The following is a 16899-nucleotide window of genomic DNA, read 5'->3' as shown; positions in this document are numbered from 1 at the left end:
CTATCATGGCCTATGACATGACGTGACCTGACGTGACGTGACCTGACCTATATTTACTGCACGACTCGTTGATCTAAAGTCCATCGAGTTTACGGATTCCAGGTGACAACAGGGTATACTATTTATTTCCGATTTTTAGTGCAACTTGGCTTTGGTTTAGCGATCTGACAGATTTTGAGATTTGACAGAATTACACGGTAACTCTGAGCAGAATCCGAAACTGCTAGGCCTATACCAATTTAACACCCCTCCCCCATTGTGTTTTAAAGGCTAAGACAACGCCACTCTAAACTTGCATAACGTCAGCAACACTTCCTTTCTCCCTTCCATTGTGCCAGTTTGATAAGCATTAAAACCGTTCATTAAAAATCGGGGTTATGCACCATGATCATGCAGGGTTAGAATTTTATGACGGTCATGTTTGCCCATCTGGTTGTGCTATACCAAATGAAATTCCATAGGCGACAATGTTAATGTATGTGGTTAAAAACATTGTATGCAATATATCAAATAAAATATGACCCATAACAACCCCTCCCTCAAAGTATTAAATGAAGAATGAATGAATGTTTAACGACACCCCAGCACCAAAAATACTTTGGCTATTGGGTGTCAAACTATGGTAATGCAAACAAATAAAGTGATGAGCTTAGCTTAGCTTAGTGACTTGTTTAACGTGTCCATATACCACTAGGGTTTCAACGGTGATGAGCAACCTCAATATAAAAATTCAAGATTTAAACAAAACCACAGTGTAAAGAACCATGGAACTGACATGAGTTCGACCCATAACCCCCCCCCCCCCCCCTTCAATGGTTAAGGTTAGTTTTAGGGTTAGGATTAGTCTTCAGAGCCTTGATATAGAGGGGTACAGGTCGAACTCTTTCCGTGGAACCTTTCATGGCTTATTTTCGATACAACCGGATGTTTTTACAACACTCCTTGTACTTAGTTTTACAGGTATGCCATACATGTTTCAAGCACAAGTCTGTATGATACAGTGGTACTTGATGCAGTAAAATTGCATACATTTATTTCTCAGATTAAACTTTTGACAGGACTTATGGTATTAACTGCCCTATCAGATGTTCGGTGCACCTCAAATTTTGACCCAGCTGGATGTTATTTGGTTTAGTACTACCTCCTTAGTTGCCTTACATTGTTCCCTGAAATTTTGGATATTGTTGACAGCAAGAAAAATGCCATGATGCCCTACCTGGTTTTTCACTTTGCCCTTCCCATACATTCCATGAGGAGCACATTGAGTATAGATCTTTGGTAATATCTGAAGACACACACAATGTAACATCGGAATATAAATATATAACCAAATGTGGGTTCTCCCCCAATAGAAAATCCTGGCTACATAAACAATTAACAGCAAATTAACAAACCACTCTAGTGATCATGGTAATTTGATCTGCCACCAGCCACGGTGGTGTCGTGGTTAAGCCACTGAACATAAGGCTGGTTAGTACTGGGTTCGCAGCTCGATACTGGCTCCCACCGAGAGCAAGTTTTAACGACTCAATATAAGACCACTACACCCTCTTTTTCTCTCACTAACTGTATGAAGCTAACTACTGGTGTAGCATGTGTAATTTGTTTATTCTCTCTTGTTACATTGTGCCGGGTCAGGCCGGTAGTCTCAACTGCGCATGTGTAGCGCGCACTTGTTAGTACCGTAGTTCTTACAATTAATGCACTTCACATCTCCGCCTTTTAGAAAACAATAAGAAAAAATTACTAGCTACTCTAAAGTAATATTCTTACTTTTAAATGCTGTACCAATTGTAGAACAATTAACTTATATTAAAAAATGTTTTAAAACATAAAGCTCTTTAAGAAATTAAAAGTTCAAAATAATAAAATAAACTGTTAGTATCTCAAGTTTCTTGGATACTTTCTTGTAATGTTAATTCTGATATTAATATGACTAATTTGGTCACAGTCTTGTCCTTGGTTTGGCACATTGTCATAGACTACTTATTAATATCTGACTAAATTATAAAGAGTTGTAATAATATTGTTTAGCCACTACAAGTCTAATCTTTGAGGCGACTTCACAACACGACCACTTCTAGTAGTACATGTTCGTGGTTCAGAAGGTATAGTATGTGACACCCTTGAATCTTGTGCTTCTCCCTGGGTTGTTTCGCTGTCAGGCAGTTGCGTTTTGTTGTCGGCTTGTCGAGTTTCGCCATCAGGTGGTTGGGTCTTCACCGGCTTAAGATGTGAACGGTTCCGACGATATTCCACCCCGTTAGCAGTTTCGACAATGTACGATCTGGGTTTATCGGAGACACCTTTTATTTCTGCTGGAATCCAGGTGTTTGATGTCGGTTGGTACATAACAACATGTTGTCTGGGAGAAAGTTCACTTAAGTCACTGGATCTTTTGTCATATTGGTGTTTCTGGATGTTTTGACGATGTTGAAGCTGTTCAACATTTGAATCATCTGACTGGAGGCGTTGTAAATGGCCACTTGATGGTAGTTGACTTCGATAGTCTCTGTTGTTGAGCAGTTTGGCTGGTGCTGCTAATTTGTTGTCGATCGGAGTAGTTCGATACGCCAACAAGGCCAGATATGGATCTTGTCCGGAACTTTCAGATTTCTTAAGTAAGTTTTTTTACGGTCTGTACCATTCTTTCAATGAATCCATTGCTTTGCAGGTAGAGGGGTGAGCTTGTCACATGAGTGATTCCCCATGATTCGCAGAATGAAGCGAACTCACGACTGCTGTACTGTGGCCCATTATCCGAAACCAAGGTTTCCGGTATTCCATTTTCTGCAAATATGGATTTTAACTGTTGAATGATATATGTTGATGAAGTAGTTTGTAGTTTTCGGACCACTGGGAATTTGCTGTAGTAATCAGCTGTGATTAGGTACTGTTCTCCTTTGTAGTCGAACAGATCAGAGGCTACATTTTGCCATGGATAGCTTGGCACGTTGTGTGGAAACAAGGTTTCCCTGGGCTGCTGTTCGAGAACTGTATGCATGTGTTACATGAAGCAGTCATCTCTTTAATATCTTTTGAGATACCAGACCAGAACAAGCAATCTTTAGCCTTCAGCTGGCATTTCTCAGACCCAAGATGTCCTTCATGGATGATATTTAGCATCTGAGGACACAGTTTGTCTGGATTACTAGACGGTGTCCCTTCAAGACAAAGCCATTCTCGACACTTAAATCTTCTCTGAAAGTCCAGTATTCTTTCAGATCAGGCGGACAGTCACTACTATATTCTGGCCAACCATGGTATATCAATTTTGCATCCTTGGTTGTACACTGACGGATTTCTTCCAGTTTGGCTTGAGTTGCTTGCAGACTACTTGTAATTGTGTCAACTTCAGTCAGTGGTACTCCATTGGCAAAGTCTGGTTTTTTCATGTAACTGATACGTGACAATGCATCAGCCACCACATTTGACTTTCCTGTGATGTATCGAACCTCAACATCATATTTTGACATTCTGAGCAGTAGACGCTGTAATCTGGGCGATGCATTTGCAATGCTCTTTTTCCATATGCTTTCTAATGGCTTATGGTCAGTTTCCATGATGACATGTTTACCATAGACATAATGGTTAAACTTTTCTAGAGCCCAACATGCAGCTAGGAGTTCCCGTTCTATGTTGCTGTATCTAGACTCAGCATCAGTGAGCGATCGACTGGCATAGCATACAGGTTTGTCATCCTGCATCAGTACGCATCCTAGCCCTTTGAGACTTGCGTCTGACTGGATCACATTTTGTTTTTCGGCATCATAATATGCCAGTACCGGAGACTTTGTGATGACATCCTTTACCATCTCAAATGCTTTCTGGTGTTCTGGCTGCCATATGAAGGAAGTGACTTTCTTCATTAATTTGCGAATTGGCTCCGATGCTTGAGCTAGGACTGGTGAAAAGCGATTCAAGTAGTTCACCATTCCCATAAAGGATTATAGTTCTGTGAGGTTTTGTGGAGGTGGCATCTGCTCAATAGCGCTCACTTTATTCACATCGGGTTTGAGTCCATCACAAGTCCACGTTAAATCGAAGAATGAGGTTTCCGCAACCTTGAACTGGAATTTGTCTGGGTTGAACTTAACACCATTTTCACGAGCTGTATCGAGGGTGTTGAGAATATTCTGGTCGTGAGCCATTTCGCTTTTACCATATACGAATGTGTCATCTGCTATACCACTCAGTCCATTGACCTTTCCAAATACTGTGTCCATCTTTTCTTGGAACACATCACCACTCACAGTTAAGCCAAAGGGTAGTCTTGTCTAGCGGTATTTTCCCCATGGCGTATTGAATGTACAGAGCTTGCTGCTTTCTTCATCAATGTCAACTTGCCAGTATCCATTCCGAGCATCCAGGATACTGAAATGTGTGGCACCACTAACTTTTGGTATGACATCGTCAACTGTGCGGACGTAGTATGGATTTCGTTTGATTGCCTTGTTTAAATCTCGAGGATCTAGGCATAAGCGAATTGATCCATTTGGCTTTGACGTTACCACAGTTGAGTTTACCCATGAGGTGTACTCGTTTTGAACTTCTTGTAGGATTCCTAGTTCCTTTAGTTTGTTCAGCTCATCTTTGTAGGCTGATTGCACATGCACGGGTACTTGCCTAGGTGGATGCTGCACAGGTGGGACAGCTGGATCTGTCTCTATGTGATATGCAGGCCCTGGAAAACTACCAATCCCCGCGAACACATCACTGTACTCTTGAAGTAAGTATTCTTTGGTTAATGGAAAAGGGTGTTGTTTTCCTCGAATGTCAAACAGCTTTGTTAACCCAATATGTTTGTTACTTTCAGTTTTGGTAGGTGAAGTTGTAATCGGCCAGTTTAATTTCAGCAAGTTCAGGTTCTGAGCTGTAATATTGCCAATGACTGCAGGACCATTTGCATTCACGACCTCCATTTGGATTGCTTTGGGACGGCTGTTGTTTAAAGTTTGGATGTATACCTGGCATGACCCCAAATTGGGATTTCGATGCCCCCATAAGCAGACAGCTTGACTGTGGGTTTATTCAACTGATGTTGTTTTGGAAACAACTGTTCAAACATTACTTTTGGCATAATGTTTGTTTCTGCTCCAGAGTCAATCTTACATTGAACCTGTGTCTGTTTTCCATGTGGCTGTGCTGACATCTGCACATCAAGTGTTGTTTTCTCTTTGCATGATATCATGTTAATGGTACCATTTAGCAGTGTGGCTTCGACTAATCCTAGGAACACATGGTCGCTTGTTGACTGTGCGCTTTCATTTTCTTCAGTTTCGATGTCATTGATCTGCTTTCTCTTATTAGAGAGACAAGCTTTTGCGTAGTGTCCTAATTTTTGGCAAATGTGACATTTTGCATTTCTGGCTGGGCATTGCTCACGTTTATGTATGTTACCCCCACAATAACGGCACATTCTATCTGGTATATGCCTGGAAGGGTTAGACTGTGTATGTTTCTGGCTAGCCCCATGACTGGGATGAAATGTCTTTTTATCCCTGTTTCTGTTGAACTTTGTGTTCTTTTTAACTATGTGTATGTCTTCTGTTTGGGACTTGTTTATTTGTTGTAGCTGTTTGTTTGCAGATTCTTCTGCTTTTGCAAGGGTCAAGGCTTTTTCAAATGTTAGTGTGTTGCCTTCTTTAAAGCAGTCTTTTCTGACTCGATCAGAATTTATGCCAAATACAAAGAAGTCTCTGAGGAAGCGTTTATAATGTTCAGGAGGATAATCTGTGTCTTTTATCATGATGCATAACTTGGCCACAAATTCTTCTATGCATAAATTTTCTTGAGAAATATGATGCAGTGCCCAAGAGGCCATTAACTCATTTGACTGAGGCTTTGCGAAAATTTCGAACCCTGCCCAGTAGTTTGCTAGTAATTTCTCATCTTCGTTGGACATCCCCCAACTATTGAACAGTTCTAAACCTTGTTCACCTGCCCAGTAAAGGAGGTATTTGCATTTAACTTCTTCGTCCATACGGGACATTGGACCGGTAAACAGCAGCTCGCATCTTTGCTTCCAAATTTTAAAGCGTCTGTAAAGCCCATCATCCGTAGCCCAGTTCATGCTTGGGCCCTTGTCTAACAATGCGGTGTTGCCAGCCATTCTAAGTTTCGCATTTTATGTCAAACTTACAATGTCACTTACAACAGTGGAACATTCGTTGACTTGGCGATCAGTTTCAGTTTACTTCTGACACCATGTATGAAGCTCTTGACATTTTAAACACTTCGTATTTTGATGCCCCCCCCCCCCCCCCCATTGTGCCACACCCAACTACTTGCTTCGCTCTTCCACCATTTTGGATAACATTGGAGTTCTAAAATGTTGGGAGTTTGTCATTTGTCCAGACAGTTATTAATCTCTGTGGTGCAATAATTAATAAAATGAATGGGCCCATTTAAGCTCACAAATAAGTAAAGCAGGTTTGACATTTGATTATTCTTGCATTTCAATGTAAATGTCAATATGCCGTCATCACCTATTAATTTAATCAGTTTGGACATTGCTGACAACATCAAGGATGGGTGGAATGTAAAATTCACAATCAATATTTATCAAACAATCATCATTTTGAATGTTGGTAATTTGGTATTAGGACCACCCCATTATTAAGACCAATTTTAATAAATGGTCAAAATAGTGGAGTTTCAATGTGTGTGTGCGTGTGTGTGTGTGTGTGTGTGTGTGTGTGTGTGTGTGTGAGAGTGAGTGTGTGTGAATGTGTGTGTATAAATAGATACAGCCCTCTGTTAATGACACACTCAACACATTTTATTTACAGTTATATGGCGTCGGACATATGGTTAAAAACCACACAGATATTGAGAGAGGAAACCCGCTGTTGTCGTTAATCAAAACAAACTTTAAATGGATACAATTGGATACAAAATAAAAAAAACAATGCTTATATATTTGTGTATGCATGTTCCTGTAAACATACTAGTATTTAATAAATACGGTAATATTAACAAATTCTAGACCGATCTACATTTTCCATGACCAAAATGAAAATTTCCAGGCCTGGAAAATGAAATAAATTTGCTATTACAAAATGTTTTTATTACAATTTTCCTAAAATGAAATTATAAAATAACTACTTTCTTGCAACTACATGTATCAAGAAGAGTAATACATGTGCCTGTTTTACAGAGAATGGGTCGTTTGGATGGGAAAACTGTGGTGCTGACTGCTGCAGCACAGGGTATTGGACGAGCAACAGCAGAGGTATGGAATGTTCAGGATAACTGAACGAGTAGTCTTACTTGTGGGAACATCTAAGTTTATTTATCCTGTTTCTATCAGCCAGTTATGATGACTGATTAAAGCAAAGTCATAAACGTATACTAGCAGATTATGACTTTGTTACAAAATTGCTCATTTGACCTCTAGGTCATCGTACAGTGTAGCTGAAATAACAGAAATAATAGTTTTTCCGCTTAATTTTTATGGTCTACAGGATAAAGATAATAACTAGTTAATGACATAGCAATCTAATTAAAATTAGCTCCACTATTACATGTGGATCTAACAGCAGCCCATTGGAGCTCATGTCCAGTTGACCTTTCATTGGACCAATCAAAACCTTACTTGCAAAATCATGCCAGTGATTTGAAAAGAATTTGAAAACATTCGGGATTATGCTGAAGGTATACGAAATGATTTAGGTGAATGACGAAGTATGCTGGAAACTAATTTCAATATAAAATTTTATATAACATTTGTTTCAAGATGAAAAAACCCAGCCTGATGGTATAGCCATAAAATCTGTTTATACTAGTATACAATCCAGAATTTATTACTGCACTTTTCCCCCTGTTTTTTAATGTTGAAATAGACCAATAAGTTTGCCTATTGCATAAATATCTCACCCGATATTTTTAGAATTTGTATGCTCCCGAATAACACTATAAACGGTGAAGTGTAATTGGTCGATATTTAAATTGTTATTTATAGATGAAATGTCACCTGGACATGGGAGTCCACGCAATGCTGTTAGATCTACCGGTAGACCAGTAGAGCTAATTTTAATCAGATCGATGACATAGCTAGGGTATCAGCTTTATCCTATTCAGGCCAAATTTCCCATCTTACTGTCACAGGATAAAGCCGATATCCTACATCAGTAACTAGTTATTCTTTGTTTAGCAATAGTGTATAATAATTATATTTTGTCAAAGCATATGAGATGGGGAGCCTGCATGTATTTAATTGATTATTTGATTCTTCAAGGTCATGGTATATTGTATTGTAAAAGTGGACTATTCTGGAAAGTGTCATGTAATGTTCATTGTTAATTAAATAGAACATTCTAAAACATTGATGGACAATGATGAATCTTCAAGAATGTTTGTGACGGAACATGCTCTTATTTTTTTTCGCCTGTGGCGATGTTAATTGTTTTAGAGGGCCGTGTGTGGTGTGGTTACGTAATACCTCCATGCGACCGTGCATCCCAATATGCACTTAGACCAGAGGGCACTTTGTTACGTAATACCTCTGCACGACCGTACCCCCTAATACACACCCAGACAAGGTGCGGAGGCCATGTGGCCAGTCGTTACGTAATACCTCCGCGAGGTCTGTTTTACGACCTTGTATTTCTGGCGAACTGGCGACAGTATGTCTGGTCATCTAAGAAAATATATCGACTCTGGGAGTGGTGGAAATTCACATGATAGGTGAGGGACCGCGTTGTGCCCCCAGGCGATATTCGCTGTCTCTGAGATTTTTTAATAAATAGATAGGATTTTAGAGATATCGGGGAGAAACATAGGAAGGCTGCAGGGGAACGGACGTCGTCCACTGAACGAAATATATAAGTTCAGTCCGGACGTGGTAAATATATTTTTCTGCTCTGTTGTATAACCTTGATGTGATTGATACTATATTATACCCATATTATTTAGACAGTGTTTCCGGTAATCTGACGAAGTAAATTGTAGGCTTCACTGTTCTAAAATTATTAAAGCTTAACCAGTCATCCTAGAGGACCTAGGTAAACTGTAGGTTATTGTCTTTATTGTGATAGGTACCAGTATTAATTCTGTATTACAAGGTTACTGAATGAGTAGTTAAGGGTTAATTAAAAATGAAGCAGTTAGGAATAGAGTTGTAATTCCTTTATTAATTAAGTTCCCCTGGCAGCGTTTCTCAATTATCACACGTGTGCGTGTTGTATCACGGTGAAGTGATTAAAATATTGTGTAAACTAGACACCTAGTGATTAACTAATTAAGTGATTAGTTCCGGGTTGTTATTATTATTGTTGTTGTAAGTAATTAACTACTGCGGCATATATTTGTCAGCGTAAGGTTAATACAGATTCCAAAGTGTATTGTGTTTTGTTGTGTTTTGTAGTGAACTAAACGTGCTATATATACATATTTATATAAGATCGTATCTCTGATTACACCTAGAGACGAGCCACTCGGGTATTGGACTGCCCGATACAGAGAGATCTAATAGATATACAGTTAGGAGAGATATTTGGATAATCGTGTTTTATTCAGTTATGGGTATTATAGGATCCCCGTGACAATGTTTTAGAAACTATATGAACAAAATATTGAGAATCAAATAAAAAAAATTAAAAAAAATTTGTATTATTATTTATTTTTAAAAGAAAGAAAGAAAGAAATGTTTTATTTAACGACGCACTCAACACATTTTATTTATGGTTATATGGCGTCAGACATATGGTTAAGGACCACACAGATTTTGAGAGGAAACCCGCTGTCACCACTACATGGGCTACTCTTCCGATTAGCAGCAAGGGATCTTTTATTTGCGCTTCCCACAGGCAGGATAGCACAAACCATGGCCTTTGTTGAACTAGTTATGGATCACTGGTCGGTGCAAGTGGTTTACACCTACCCATTGAGCCTTGCGGAGCACTCACTCAGGGTTTGGAGTTGGTATCTGGATTAAAAATCCCATGCCTCGACTGGGATCCGGACCCAGTACCTACCAGCCTGTAGACCGATGGCCTGCCACGATGCCACCGAGGCCGGTATTATTTTTTAATGTCCTCCACTAATTGTACACTTTTTCTCATTATTTTAAAACTATGACAGAAAGCAGACTTATGTAAAAAAAAACACCCAAAAAACAAACCTAAACAACAACTATACTTCGTTAATTTCATATAATTGGAATATGATATGTTTTGCATGATATATATATGATCTGAGGAACATACCAAAAGAGAGTAATAATTTCAGTTAAAATACATATATAATTCAGAATAAATATAACTGGCATAGGACTATGGGTACATAGCTAACACAGCAAAAATGTTTGTTAATAGTGTTTGTTTGAATTTTAATTAATTATTATTTGAGTTATGAATTTTAATACATATGTATTTATATTACAAGTTTCAATATTATTTTCAGTTGTTTGCAAAAGAGGGTGCCAGAGTTATAGCTACAGACATCAATGTTGATAAACTGAAAGAACTTGATGCAATTCCAGGTTTAACTTTAAGATATTTATGTATAAAAAGAACAAAATAAGCCGACAATCAAAAGAAAGTATGCTAATAAGTTTATTTATAAGAATAAAACATCACAAAACAGACGTTGATGCAAGTCTTTTATTTCAACAGTATAATCATTTGGCAAGATATGAACAGTGATATAAATATCACAGTTTACAAATGGCACTAATAGTCCAAGAGCTGGGGGGGGGGGTATTTAACGAAAAAGGTCCAAAAGGTCTGAGGGTATTTTTGAATACCCTGATATATGTATATGTATACAGGTTAAATTAGTGATTTTACATAACATCACTCACGACGAAGTGTGAATAATCATGACCATAACTGTAACAAAATGAATGTTAGTGTTTCAATAATGTGTTTGTCCATCATATGCAAGTATGCAAGCAGAGTTTATTAAGCAACTAATGACAACATCAAATATTGCCCTCCATTCCTCTCTCAGTCTGATTCTTGTTCATTGGAGGATTGAAATGGTATCCGATTCTCCCAAGATGATCCCACAGAAGTTCTATGGGTGACATCAGGTGATCGGGCTGGCCATGGCTAAACATTGATACAACATTGAACTTGATATGCCCAATGTAGATTCCGAAGTCAATGTTGCCTCATCGACATCATCTTTCTGAATGATCAGTAGGCTCTGATACCATGCTGTTGCGACGACTGATGGCATGTCAAAGTGCAGATGACGACGTCACAGTGAGGAATCTGTTACATAGGTGTAAGATGTGGATATTGTAATGCAACATCGATCGGGTGATCATCATTTTTGTACAATTTTTGCGACGTGTCCATACATTTTTTGTGTACCAATGCATGTTCTTTACCATAACACCGTTTTCATACCCGTAAGTGCATGAGTACCATGTTTTATGTGCAGTGTAAATTTGATTCATGGACTCATTTTACACATGGATCCAAAACACAGCAATGTGCAATTACTTCTGATTGGTTGAGATATGTCAATTGAAATGGGATCTTTTAAACCTTACATTAACATATATTTTCATTTGTTTTTGTTTTAAATTGGTATACTGTTTTATATTCAGTTTATTAGAGTGGACTCTGTCTAAACCAGATTTAAGGGGAGTTACGAAATACACTGGTATACACAGAGTGCCACATTAGATAAATGACACTCAAGCTGTTGTCATTGGATGAGACTGAGATTGTGCTGGTTTACAAAAATTTGAAATGTCACGACATGTGCTGTAATCATGGTAAATTCTGGAACGTCAGTTATTGCTGTTGCACGGGTAAACGGTTGCCATAGAGTCACCATTTATCCTCCCAAAGAACATGTGCAACAAACTGGTACAACAGCTGATCATCCCTGATCTGGTAGACCACATGTGACATCACAAGTGGAAGACGGTCACCTCCGCTTATGTCATCTGCGTGAATAGTTCCTGACATAAAAAGGGAACTCAAAATGAAATGTTTATGGGTACGATATGTGCCCAAACCATCTGAAATCTCCTGTGGGCTACTCATATGCATGCACACCGACCGTACGTGAGACCGATTCTGACTCCATTAATTCCACCATCAACAACCTCTTATTTGGGCACCGAGACATATGCACTGGACCCAGAGGTACTGGAACCGGGTGATTCTCAGTGACAAATCAAGATGTCAATCAATCCCACTGAGCACATTTGTGATGCACGTGGTAGACATGTGTTCACTATCAGAAACTTCCCTCAGACTCTACAGGAACTGGGTGCCATTTTGCAGGAACAATGGCGCCGACTGCTGAATTTGTTTTTCACACATATTCAGCAGTCGAGGCGGTGTTGTGCTGCTGTTGTCGCTTCCTGAGGGGGACACATACATTACTAAACCTAGACTCCCTATCTGAATGTGAATTTTGAGTTTGACCCCATGCAGTCCTCACTGTCTGTGCTAGACATTTCATGATTTAAATTGCCCTAGCTTGCTCTGTTGTATGCTTGTCATGTTGATGATGCAATATATATCCATGACCCCCATGCCCATCTCATATTTATGTACACTGGACTGTTAACTTGAATGTCAGGTTTTTTTTGGGGTTCAGTTTATGTGGTCTGGTGTCTTTTATCTTGGTTGTCATGGAAATGATCATGTGAAAGACATCATCAGTTGTCATCCAGTTGTCATTTTGTTCTTGTGGGTGGGCAACTGAGATAGACACCAGACGAGCTACTGGGACATGCACTGCCGTAACAATACTCTCCGAATGCTTGTTACAGTTGTTCAACAAGTGGAAGGGAGTGGGCGTAGAAATGTTGGCAAATTAAGGGATACTGTAGTTGCTTCCCTTGTCCTAGCTCAGACTTTGCTTGTGAAATTTGAAGTCATTTTGTCATCTGCTTCTAGTTGTGGTTGAGATGGCTCTTGTTATTTATAAAAAAAAAATAAAGAAATTATTACACTCACTCTCGCTCGGGCAATACAAAACTCCTGACACTCATTTTGTAAAATCAGTATGACACACAAGACTTTTGGTTAATCCTAATAACACATAATTCAGTAAAAAAAAACAAATTGTTAAAACATCATGGGAATGTCTTATGCCACTGAATTATGACCACTTATGTATACATATATATAGGCATAGCACCTACAGGACGTCATGGCAGCGCTATGCCTATATACATGTATATATAAGTGGCTGTGTAATTCACAACAGCACATATGACTCTTATTTATCTGTTACATTTATAGACCAATACCAGCCTCGGTGGTGTCGTGGTTGAGCCATCGGACATAAGGCCGGTATGTACAGGGTTCGCAGCCATGTACCAGCTCCCACCCAGAGCGAGTTTTAGTGACTCAATGGGTAGGTGTAAGACCACTACACCTCTTGTCTTTCACTAACCACTAACAACTAACCCACTGTCCTGGACAGATATGCCATTGCTTTGTGTTTTAAGCAAAGAGCTGTTTTTCAGTGACAAGTGCCATTTCAAATAATCATTATTACATCACCGATAAAGGGAAATCACCAGTCAATTGAATATGCACGTGAAGAGTTAAGAATGTGTGACATGTAAGACAAATTGTAATAAAAGTGTTTTAAGAAAGTCTACTTTTGGGATATTTTATAGGTATAGAAACACACGTGCTGGATGTCACCAAGAATGCCGATGTGGAGAGTTTTGCATCAAAGATAGACAGGATCGACATTTTGTTTAACTGTGCTGGGTAATGTAATACTTTATAATACTACAATGAAATTTTCTTTTTTTAGTCCTTTGACAGTGCACATAAAGAAAAACATATTTATTCAGTAACATTAGTTTAATCAACAACTGTTATCAAATCATCATGAATATTGTAACGTTTGGTGAGAGTTAAAGATTATTTCTACAAATCAGTTATTTTAGACATTTTTCCAGTGCTTAACACAAACTTATTAAATATCTGTTCCAGAAAAAGTGTTTTGTACATTCATTACAATAATTGTTTCAAAGTACATGTATATAAAAGTTCATAATTAACGTAAAAGCTAAATAAAAAATGCTGAAGTAAACCATTTTCTGAAAATGGCTGTTAGTAGCTTTTAACTCTCAAAGATATTGCCTATATGAAGTTTTGTAGCAGACTTGATAATGGTAAGTAAGATAGTACTTGGGTATGGGTGTGGGGAGAGTGGTGGGAAAACTGTTTTAAAGGACACTATATTAGATACATTTAAAAAGAAAAAGAGTTGACTTTTGATACTGAATGTATAATTCAAACAGAAGCAGATCCCTCACCCATCGAACATTGCAAACATGTTTGAAGTATATATATCACAGATTCTTGTTTGTTTAGAGTTTGAATTGTATATATCACAAATTTCTGTTTGTTTAGAATTTGTAGTATATATATCACAGGTTCCTGTTTAGAGTTTGAAGTGTATATATCACAGATTCCTGTTTGTTTAGAGTTTGAAGTGTATACCAGGTGTATATCACAGATTCCTATTTGTTTAGAGTTTGAAGTGTATACCGGGTGTATATCACAGATTCCTGTTTGTTTAGAGTTTGAAGTGTATACCGGGTGTATATCACAGATTCCTGTTTGTTTAGAGTTTGAAGTGTATACCGGGTGTATATCACAGATTCCTGTTTGTTTAGAGTTTGAAGTGTATACCGGGTGTATATCACAGATTCCTGTTTGTTTAGAGTTTGAAAGGTATATATCATCCGTTGTCCATCATCCATTGTCTGTTGTGCATTGTGCATACACTTTTCACATTTTTGACGTCTTCTGCAAAACTACTTTACCAATTCCAACCATATTTTGTAGGAAGGTTCCCTAGCCCACAAAGAAACAAATTTATCAGTTTGGACATCCTGACCCCCTTGGAGCCTGAGGACCTTAAGCCAATTTTTTAAAATCTTCTCTACTTCAAGAAATGCTGTAACTGAATAGTCATCATATATGTAAAGGTCAACAGATTGTTTATCCAATTTGTTAATGTTATTAATCTTGGGTCCCCCATTTGTCCCTGGGGCGGAGAAACAAATTTATGAATTTGGTCATTCTAAGTCCCTGCCCCTAAGAAACCTGAGATGTAGGGATCAAATGTAGAAAATTAAGCCAATTTAAGAAAACAAAATTTATTTTCTACTTCCACAAATGATATAACCAAATAGTCTTCATATATGTAAAGGTATCTTATTTGTGAATGTCATAAATGTTGGGTCCCCTATTTGTCCCCAGGGAGGGGTTACGTTTTTCCTTACATAAAACCACTTAATCAATTCCAACCACATTTTGTGAGGTGATTCCTTGGGATATGGTTAAACACATTTGTGAATTGATCATTGCAGACTCACACCCCAGGAATCCAAAAGAAGAAAATTAAGCCATTTTATTTTAAATCTTCTCAAATTACTTGACAATTCCAACCAAATTTTTTGCAAGCTTCCTTGGCACATGCAACATTTTATTTATGAATTTGGTCATTCTGACACACACACACACACCCGGGTGGGCCTTAGGGGTGGGGTCCAAAAGGAAAAAAATTGAACCCATTAAAAAAAAAATCTTCTACTTCCAGAAATTCTATAACCAAATAGTCTTTGTATATTTAAAGATCAATAGATTGTTTACTTAATTTGAGAATGTCAGGCCAGGGATGGGGTGAACTTTACTGTAGTTATATATAGAAATGCATTTAAACAGTAATTTCTTCAGGTCTACAAGATCATTTCTAATTAAATTTGGTGGAAAACTTCCTTGACCCATGGAGAAATTAAATTATGAATTGGGTCATTCTGACCCTTGATTTAGCATACCGGTACTCGCAAATATACATAATTCCAATACTCTGCATTTTATTCTTACCCTAACACATTCTGGGACATCAATAGTACATCTTTGAGAAAAAAAAATGTGGGCATTGTACTAGCTAACATAAAATAAGAAAAACATATTTTCTCAATTTTCCTCTCATCTGTACCCTTTTTTGAAGACATGGTCACATAATTATAAAATTAATATATTTGCTTTGTTTTACAGCTATGTTGCTAATGGTACAATTCTGGACTGTGAGGAAAAGGACTGGGATTTCAGTTTTGATATCAACGTGAAGAGCATGTATAGAATGTGTCGACAGTTTATTCCAAAGGTACATTTTATAAATAAAAAAATGCTTACGACCTTATAAATATTAAAGTGTGTGTATCGTATCATAATTAAACATAAACTGCCATATTTTTCCTACAATTACATGTATGACACCACTGTACATGTTTATATTTTGTCAGACAATTAAAGCTGATGAACACACTGCAACACAGTTGCAAAACACACTTGATTCCACAAACATGTGTGCTGTCCTTAAAGGTAGGGTCAACTCAAACAAGAGCCTTATGTGTTGGAAAGATGCATACCTGGACCACCAACACATACTGACACTTTAGCAAATGAAAAACGCGTAATTTTAGAGTTAATAAAAAAGCATGATTATTCCTGCTAACTGGGGGCAGCCATTTTGTTTTGTTTTTGTGACGTCCGGTGGGATAGCTTGGGGAGAAGTGACGTCAGCTCCTGACCATCTCCTGTATGTACAGTGTAAACAAAAGCAGTAATTTTCGACAAGGCGCTTCTCTTTGATCAACCTGACTTGTAAAACAGCATAAATGATGTAATAATATAATAAACTATTTAACTAAATATATTTCAAGTTGCATTAATGGAACAAAATGGGGTTATAGTATTTTTCTGTTTAATAATCCAAAGGAAAAATGTACACTATTAGGCATATTGATATGCTACGTTGGAGCAAAAACGACAACCCACGATACCCAAGGGATAATTTTCTTTTCTTTGGGACTACGTAATTGGTCAGTTCTGTGGTTTTAGATGGAAAAGTCTATTTAATCAATAGATCAATAGTTTTACAGAACTATTT

At 37.9% G+C, this 16899-nt stretch overlaps 1 protein-coding gene across 2 annotated transcripts in view; it reads left to right on the top strand.

The window, feature by feature from the left end:
- Positions 1-16899, top strand: part of LOC121370584 (3-hydroxybutyrate dehydrogenase type 2-like) — a 30997-nt gene continuing 14098 nt past the window's right edge. The window contains exons 1-5 of one of the 2 annotated variants that reach the window (XM_041495901.1): positions 1-113; positions 7160-7234; positions 10405-10483; positions 13601-13697; positions 16005-16113. In XM_041495901.1, the coding sequence (XP_041351835.1) occupies positions 7163-7234; positions 10405-10483; positions 13601-13697; positions 16005-16113 (357 nt within the window). In that variant the 5' untranslated portion in view covers positions 1-113; positions 7160-7162. The remainder of the gene's footprint in view (positions 114-7159; positions 7235-10404; positions 10484-13600; positions 13698-16004; positions 16114-16899) is intronic. The other variant, XM_041495902.1, reaches the window with a different exon arrangement.

The sequence above is a fragment of the Gigantopelta aegis genome, chromosome 4 (genome assembly GCF_016097555.1).
Source record: "Gigantopelta aegis isolate Gae_Host chromosome 4, Gae_host_genome, whole genome shotgun sequence".
Taxonomy (NCBI): Eukaryota; Metazoa; Mollusca; class Gastropoda; order Neomphalida; family Peltospiridae; genus Gigantopelta; species Gigantopelta aegis.
Note: the sequence above shows the minus strand (reverse complement) of the source record. Positions and strands in the feature narration are given on the sequence as shown.